At 37.4% G+C, this 8,275-nt stretch overlaps 1 protein-coding gene across 2 annotated transcripts; it reads left to right on the top strand.

The window, feature by feature from the left end:
* Window positions 1-269: 269 nt before the first annotated feature.
* Window positions 270-7,895, top strand: LOC149238858 (cell division control protein 48 homolog E-like). 2 transcript variants are annotated; one of them, XM_089373202.1, is made up of 9 exons: window positions 270-526; window positions 4,183-4,348; window positions 4,478-4,706; window positions 4,816-5,582; window positions 5,687-5,908; window positions 6,029-6,100; window positions 6,211-6,492; window positions 6,686-7,045; window positions 7,267-7,895. In XM_089373202.1, exons 1-9 carry the CDS (start codon window positions 492-494, stop codon window positions 7,561-7,563), a joined length of 2,430 nt encoding a protein of 809 aa, XP_089229328.1. In that variant the 5' UTR covers window positions 270-491; the 3' UTR covers window positions 7,564-7,895. The 2 variants fall into 2 exon arrangements, with proteins under 2 accessions (XP_089229328.1, XP_089229329.1); XM_089373203.1 differs by lacking the exon at window positions 270-526 and adding an exon at window positions 777-958.
* Window positions 7,896-8,275: the final 380 nt, after the last annotated feature.

Here is an 8,275-nt window from a genome sequence, read left to right on the forward strand (position 1 = left end):
CCTTGCCCTGTTATTATTAATATTTAAATATCATAATAAGGAATAGGCATCCAAAAATAAAATTATTATTAATATTTAAATATCATAATTTATAGGCATCCAAAAATAAAATTATTTCATGTTACAAATTATTGCTAATATTGATTTACGGGCCCGGTAATAACTCCCACCCAATTTTTGAATTTAAAATAAAGAAACAAGCTTTAGAGAGTTGAGCCATTATTATAATATGTGATGGATGGTTATTTGTAGCATATGCGATGCCCCGGAGAGTATCTATTTAAATTTTAATCGTCGCAATTGATGCATGGGCTTTATTCAAAAGACATTGGCTTTAGTGTTGGTCGCTCGGAGTGGTGGGTGAAAGCAGCAAGGGGAGGCCATCTGATGCGAACCATCAGATCTCATTCATTTCTGCGGAGATCTTCTTCTGCGTCTTCCTCTTCTCTGTGGTTGTTCCCTTTCAATCATTTCATCCTTTAAAATCTACGATGGCGAGCTTAATACCTGGAGAATCATCTGAAGGGTAAGCCAGTTCTCTCCTGTGTGGTTTTCCTTTTTCTAAAATTACATCATTTGGGATCTACAATGGCGAGCTTAATACCTAGAGAATCATCCGAAGGGTAAGTGAGTCCTCCTCTCTCATGGTTTCCTGACATTGTATAATCTCTGCGAACTTCTTCTCACGGTCATGGACTCTGGCTGTGATTAACAAAGCTTGTCATTATTAATTTCAGATGGGTTGTTAGACAATGTGAAGTGTTCCAAGCCTAGGTGGGTAAGGCCTGCCCTATCTACAGGCAAGGGCACGGTCACGATACAGCAGATTAATAGGTTTTTGCATCAGCATTTCTAAACAGATCTCAGATCTGACAGTCAGTGCCGGTGTTTGTTGAAAAAGGCATAATTATTTTTTCGGCTATAAGCTCCTAGATTTGCCTATGGTATCTTTATTCAGGTGAATCACCAAACTGGGTCGTACTTCTTGCTTTGTTATTACGCCCAATTCCTTCAAAATTATGTTTCAATATCCTCTTGGCTTCACGAAAACCCAAATTGAAACGTGGGATTTTATATAATATTTGCTATCGTAAGTGTATCATATTTCTTTGTCTGGGTGTCAACAACATTCCAAATGGCCAGGGACAGACATTTGGAAGGCATACATTATGCACCCGCATTGTTGCATCGAATGTGTATCTTGGAATATATACTGCTTGATATACTCCATATACAAAATATGGAGCAACTTAATAAGTAGACAAATTCAATCTCTTTAAAGTTTTACCCTGATCCACTTAATTTTTTCAAATTCTAACAACTTGGATTGTCTTGAAATGAGCGAAGCCCCTTTGTGGTCAAGTTCAATGGGCCAAAACCCTTTGTGGCCATGTTCAATGCAGCACTGTGGAGGGTTTATTGATTGCCCCTTGGGAATGCCTATTAGTTTGGAAGTTGTGTTCCACTCCTTAGATAAATTAGCCATGTACAGGTCCAAACTTAGCAACCTGGTATGGAATCTGGATAATTACCGAAAGGTTACTACTATGAGGTATGAAACTGTATTTTATTACGTCATGACTCATATATTGATAGGTTTACTGTTCACATGCCACTGCTGTGGTTTTAAGAGGTTTACCTTCCAGCATTATTATCTAACATTCCAGTGAATATTTTGTATCTATCTCCCTTATGTTACAGCTATCCTAAGTCTATATTTCTTCATTGAATTGGTATAAATTTTAGGTTAATTTGCCTTTTATTTTGGGTTCGTCAGTGTGGCTCTGGTTTATCTAAAGTGCATGGAAGATTATTTTATCTTTTATTAAAAGACAAGCTCAACACCATTCCAGATGGGCAGGGACAGACATTTGGAAGGCAAGCATTATGTACCCAGCAGTGTCTGCATTGAAAGCAGTATATCCTGGTATATATGCTATATATGCTGTCCAATTTGAGGCACACAGAATATGGAGTGAGCAAACTAAATCTTCCCGTTAATTAATTTTTACCGGTAAGGTAAAGTTCCAGCTTCTTGTGCTCATTTTTTCCAAATTACAACAATTTGGATCATCTTAAAATAAACCAAAACTGAATGCAGCCCCGCAGTGTGCTTATTGATTGCCCATTGAGAATGCGTGTTGGGTCGGAAGGTGCGTTCAACTCTGATAAATTAACCATCCAAAGCTGTATGCAACTTTCATGGTGTTGATAATTTGCCTGTTTATTACTATTATTAGGTAGGAACCTGTATGTGACTGTTTGATTGATAGGTTTATTGCTCCCATGCCACTGCTGTAGCGTTAATAAATTTACCCTCCAATACTATTATCTGAAATTGCAGTGTAGATTTGTGTATCTCTCTCTCTTAAGTCGCTAAGTTGCATAAAATGTGACAACTCATACTAGTTTCAGAAATGGAAATGCCTGGAGGTTGTACCTCCTAAAATGGGTATGCTGGGGAACATGGTGTGCAATAACACATTAGTTTCAGAAATGGGAATGCCGTGAAGACTCATACTAGTTTCAGAAATGGAAATGCCTGGTGATGGAACCCCCCAAAATGGGTATGCTGGGGAAACACGGTGTGCAATAACACATTAGTTTCTGGGTCCCATGGCACACTGATACTTGGGCAGTTTAGGAATTTTGTGCAACAAAATGTCACAGATATCCAATGTCAACACACAGCTATCCTATGTCAACACTACAGTTTTTCATTGAACGGGTACAGTTTTAGGTTAATTTGCCTTTATTTTGTGTTGGTCAGTGTGGCTCTGTAAAGTGGATGGAAGTTGAAAATTCCTGTAGTCATGGAATTTGTATTTCTTCATAACTACATGTCTATATGTTTAGTCCGAGGGTTGATGCCCTAACAATGGGGAATTTGGCTCATTGTGAATGGCTTGTGTTTATGTTGTTTCCCTTCCTTTCTTTCATTGAGCGTTCAATAGATGTTTGCATTCAAGTGACATGTTTCTTTCTTTGATTATTAAACTTCAATGTGGTGGTTAGGTGAATAGCTGCCAGTCATAGTAGAAATAACCAAATATGTATATAAATTCGAAAACGATTTGGTACGGAAAAACGCGTGACCAAACAAGAAATTCCAGTTCGGATCTAATACAGAAGTTTACATCTTATAGATACCAAAAAATGCATTCTGTTCCAAATTTTAGAAGAATTTCAGCCTCAAGAATGCTCCATAAATAAGAGAAATAATTCAGTTCCTGAAATTTTAGTTATTTCATTATAGTTTTTTTAAGGTTATTTCTATAATATATTTGGGGTTCTTTGGGTTGTTCTTTTTGGGTTTATAAGAGTATCAAAAACCATATTCGTTGAAGTTGACCAAACCGTAATCGTACTGTACCAGAAATTTGCGGAATTTGGTACTGCTGATTTTCCATACCATAAAGACCAATGTGACCAAATCTTGCTACTACGCTGCAAGTACAAATCCCTATAAATGAAGAAATAATAAATCTTATTAGTACACAATGTATATATGATGCCTTGGTAAAAGCATGAGGGGTCATTGGCTGCAAATTTCCATATGGAACTTCGTTGCAAAAGATGACTTTAGGTATGATGCTTTCCTTAGAATCTGTTCATTCAAAGAAGACAATATTGTTATAATTCACTTGATTAAATTTGTTGCTCTGTATCATCAATTCGTGTTGTTATGTGGAAATCCATAATATCAATGTATATTTTTATTTTACTTTTATTTTTTCCTTGAAAAAAACTTCAGATTTGAAATATCAGATGTGAGATTAGTGTATACATTTGTCTCTCTTTATGACACTTTCTAAGCCTTAAAGACTCTAGTATCTTCTGTTTGAAAAACACTTCAAAACAATGTCAACTAACTCTGCATCTACTTACAGTCTTCCTGGGCCATTAAATGCCTCTTTTTGTGCGTCAAAGCACTGAAAAATATACAAACAGAAATGCCTTTCCAGGCCTTGACAGCAACAGATACCCTTTATTTACAAAATGACTTTTTTGTTCTGTTTGCTTTGTTATGTGTTATCCTTTAATTTGCAATTGATAAGCTGTTACATTTGACAGGGTGAGTTTTGATTGGCATGGTATCATCAGTTTTTAGTAATTTATGCAGATTGCTATAATTGATGATTTTATTCTGTTTCTTAATTCTAAAGCTTTTTTGCCTTTCAGGAAGGGAACAAAGAAAGACTTTAGCACTGCAATACTTGAGCGTAAGAAGTCTCCTAATCGGTTAGTTGTGGATGAAGCCATAAATGATGATAATTCTGTTGTGGCTCTTAATTCGAAAACAATGGAAACATTGCAGCTTTTCCGGGGTGATACCATTCTTGTTAAGGTTGTTCCCATGCCCTTCTGTCAAACTATGTTTTTCCTTATGTTGTTTTGGCTCGAAAATGCTGTTGAATAACCTAATTCTTGTCAATTATATTTTTAAAAACAAAATAAAAATATTGTCACATTGTAGGGTAAAAAGAGAAAGGATACAGTTTGCATTGTTCTGGCTGATGATACCTGTGAAGAGCATAAGATCAGAATGAACAAAGTTGTTAGGTCAAATCTAAGAGTAAGATTAGGGGATGTAGTATCTGTTCATCAGTGCCCAGATGTTAAGTATGGGAAGCGTGTGCATATTCTTCCTATAGATGACACAATTGAAGGTGTTACAGGAAACTTGTTCGATGTGTACTTGAAGCGTGAGTTTCTATTCTATTTGTGTACTTGAAGTGCCAGTTTCCATTTCTTTTGGTTTACTGTTTCACATCATGAATGCTAAAGTTTTGCGTGCATTATATACATCTGCAGCTTACTTCTTGGAAGCCTATCGCCCAGTAAGAAAAGGAGACCTTTTTCTAGTACGAGGAGGAATGAGAAGTGTAGAATTTAAAATCATTGAGACAGATCCTGGTGAGTATTGTGTTGTTTCTCCAGATACTGAAATTTTTTGTGAGGGAGAGCCAATAAAACGAGAAGATGAAGACAGATTGGATGATGTTGGCTATGATGATGTTGGTGGTGTAAGGAAACAAATGGCACAGATCAGAGAACTAGTTGAATTACCACTAAGGCATCCACAACTTTTCAAATCCATTGGTGTTAAGCCCCCTAAGGGTATTTTGCTTTATGGTCCTCCTGGTTCAGGAAAAACCTTGATTGCTAGGGCAGTGGCAAATGAGACTGGAGCTTTCTTTTTTCTAATTAATGGTCCTGAAATTATGTCAAAGCTTGCTGGAGAAAGTGAAAGCAATCTTAGAAAGGCTTTTGAAGAAGCAGAGAAGAATGCCCCTTCTATCATTTTCATTGATGAAATTGACTCCATAGCTCCAAAGAGGGAGAAAACAAATGGTGAAGTAGAGAGGCGCATTGTATCTCAACTATTGACATTGATGGATGGTCTAAAATCTCGATCTCATGTGATTGTCATGGGAGCAACAAATAGGCCTAACAGCATTGATCCAGCACTTAGAAGGTTTGGTAGGTTTGATCGTGAAATTGACATAGGGGTTCCAGATGAAGTTGGTCGACTGGAAGTTCTTCGCATCCACACAAAGAATATGAAGCTTGCTGAAGATGTAATAATTTTATTAATCTCAAACTAATTTTTTCTATTGATGCACTGATGATAGCGAACCAATATTCCGATCCGCATATGATTCTTATTGTCATGCTACTGTAGGTTGATCTTGAACGTATTTCAAAGAATACACATGGCTATGTTGGGGCAGATCTTGCAGCTCTTTGCACTGAGGCTGCACTGCATTGTATTAGGGAAAAAATGGATGTCATTGACTTGGAAGATGAAACTATTGATGCGGAAGTTCTGAATTCTATGGCTGTTACAAATGAGCACTTTCAGGCTGCACTGGGCTCTAGTAACCCTTCTGCCCTGCGTGAGACTGTGAGTAAAACCAATTTATTAGATCAAACTGGCATCATTTCTTGGCTATATTTTTTGAGTTCCTTGCAACTGCTTCTGTATTAAAGATATTCTTACATACAATGGAAAATCATTTGTCAGGTTGTGGAGGTGCCAAATGTTTCTTGGGAGGATATTGGGGGTCTGGAAAATGTCAAAAGAGAGCTTCAGGAGGTAAAACCTTTAACCGTGTATTCCTTTCACAATTTTAGTTCTAGTTTGTCAAAGGCTGGCTACCGTATTCTAAAAGTTTGATTGATGATGTTTTCCTTGATTGTTGGCAGACTGTGCAATATCCGGTGGAACATCCAGAGAAATTCGAGAAGTTTGGTATGTCTCCCTCTAAAGGTGTTCTATTCTATGGACCTCCTGGTTGTGGTAAGACGCTTCTGGCAAAGGCCATTGCCAATGAGTGTCAGGCCAACTTTATCAGTGTGAAAGGCCCAGAGCTCCTAACAATGTGGTTTGGAGAAAGTGAAGCCAATGTGCGCGATATTTTTGATAAGGCTAGGCAGTCAGCACCTTGTGTCCTTTTTTTTGATGAGCTTGATTCGATTGCTACCCAGGCAAGTATTGTTTTAACTTTTTATACTATTGAAAACTACAGTCTGCATTATGTTATTTTGTATGGCCTCTTCCTACATATTTATAGTCTTCATAATGAGATATGCTAAAGTTCTGGAAATAAATGACCTTGTTGATGTGAAGTTTTGGCCAATTTGGTTATAGGATTGACTTTTGGCCTGTTGGGCTGTGCAGCGTGGTAGTAGTGCGGGAGATGCTGGGGGTGCGGCAGACAGAGTTTTGAATCAGTTGCTGACTGAGATGGATGGCATGTCTGCCAAGAAAACTGTTTTCATTATTGGAGCTACAAATCGCCCTGACATTATTGATTCGGCTTTATTACGACCTGGTCGCCTTGATCAATTAATATACATACCCTTGCCTGATGAAGCTTCCCGCTTTCAAATCTTTAAAGCATGTTTGCGGAAGTCACCTGTTGCAAAGGATGTTGAAATTGCGACTCTTGCTCAATACACACAAGGATTTAGTGGAGCTGATATTACTGAAATTTGTCAGCGTGCTTGCAAATATGCTATTAGAGAACATATTGAGATGGTAAGCACATCTTACTATCAGTAAAGAGCTTCCTTCTTGGAAAATATTCCGTAAGTTATGTTCCTATATATGATGTTGTATTTGATACATTAATATTTTTTCCTTACCAGACTTTTGGAAACCAATAAAATACAAATTCTTTGCTTTAATTATCGATGCCTTCTTCCTTAAAATGGAATGTTTGAATGGATTTTGTAATTTTGCTTGTTTGCCTTACGTAGGACATTGAAAGGGAAAGGAAAAGAAAGGAAAACCCTGAAGCCATGGATGAAGATGAAACTGAAGTTGCAGAAATAAAGGCAGCTCATTTTGAGGAATCAATGAAATATGCCCGAAGGAGTGTTAGCGATGCAGATATACGTAAATATCAAGCATTTGCTCAAACATTACAGCAATCTCGAGGTTTTGGGTCAGAATTCCGGTTCACAGATCAGATTACTACTACCACAGGCAGCGCAGGCACCACAGATGCTCTTGTTACACAACATGCTGTTGATGATGATGATCTGTACAGTTGAAATGGTGAATTACATGATCACAAAATTATAGGGCTTGTAACATTTTGAGCCAGTATTCTGTGCTTAGCATTTTAACACCACACTTCTGATTCATCACCCAAGTTTCAGAATGTTAGGTATTTGTGATCTTGGTGTATACTCTTGGCATCCATTTCATACATCCTTCACCCCATTGTCACACACTTCCGTGCATCCATTGATCTGTTACTTCGTGATTGATTTGGATTTATCATTTATTTATTTTCAAATTGGCAGCTGGATGCATTTTTACGTTTATTCAAATAAATGCACAACGTTGACATTACAAAATTGATGATGCTTTTCTTTTTTCACTCTGAAGTTGATATCTATTAATCACCTGGCACCATAAATTGGTCTAATTGCTATGCTGGCATTCTAATAGCATCTAGCCTGGTTTTGTGTGCGAGACTGGACTTATTTGCCTTGTTCAACGTATATATCTGGCATTTTACCTTGCTCTTCATATCTGATCATTATCAATTTTCTGGTGTAGATGGCTAATATGTTCCGTTTTCCCCAAGTAGCTTCGAAAGGGTTTTGATAAAAAGTAAAAGCTTAGCTGATAAAGGCTAGTCCAATTGTTGGAAGATGTATATACTAGCATAGAGCCATCTGAACCTTCGTTTGCTCTGACATGCACCATGAGGTTGCATATCTTGAATTCCAATATGTGATGACAGCCATTTGGGTC

Source organism: Pinus tabuliformis, chromosome 8, assembly GCF_031772625.1.
Source record: "Pinus tabuliformis cultivar Carrire ecotype Pingquan chromosome 8, CPIR1, whole genome shotgun sequence".
NCBI lineage: Eukaryota > Viridiplantae > Streptophyta > Pinopsida > Pinales > Pinaceae > Pinus > Pinus tabuliformis.

Excerpts from the sequence above, each read along its gene's own strand:
- LOC149238858 (XM_089373202.1), top strand. The coding sequence starts at position 492 with ATGGCGAGCTTAATACCTGGAGAATCATCTGAAGG. Across the intron at positions 527-4,182 it reads CCTGGAGAATCATCTGAAGG|GAAGGGAACAAAGAAAGACT; the intron begins GTAAGCCAGTTC and ends TTTGCCTTTCAG. Across the intron at positions 7,046-7,266 it reads TTAGAGAACATATTGAGATG|GACATTGAAAGGGAAAGGAA; the intron begins GTAAGCACATCT and ends TGCCTTACGTAG.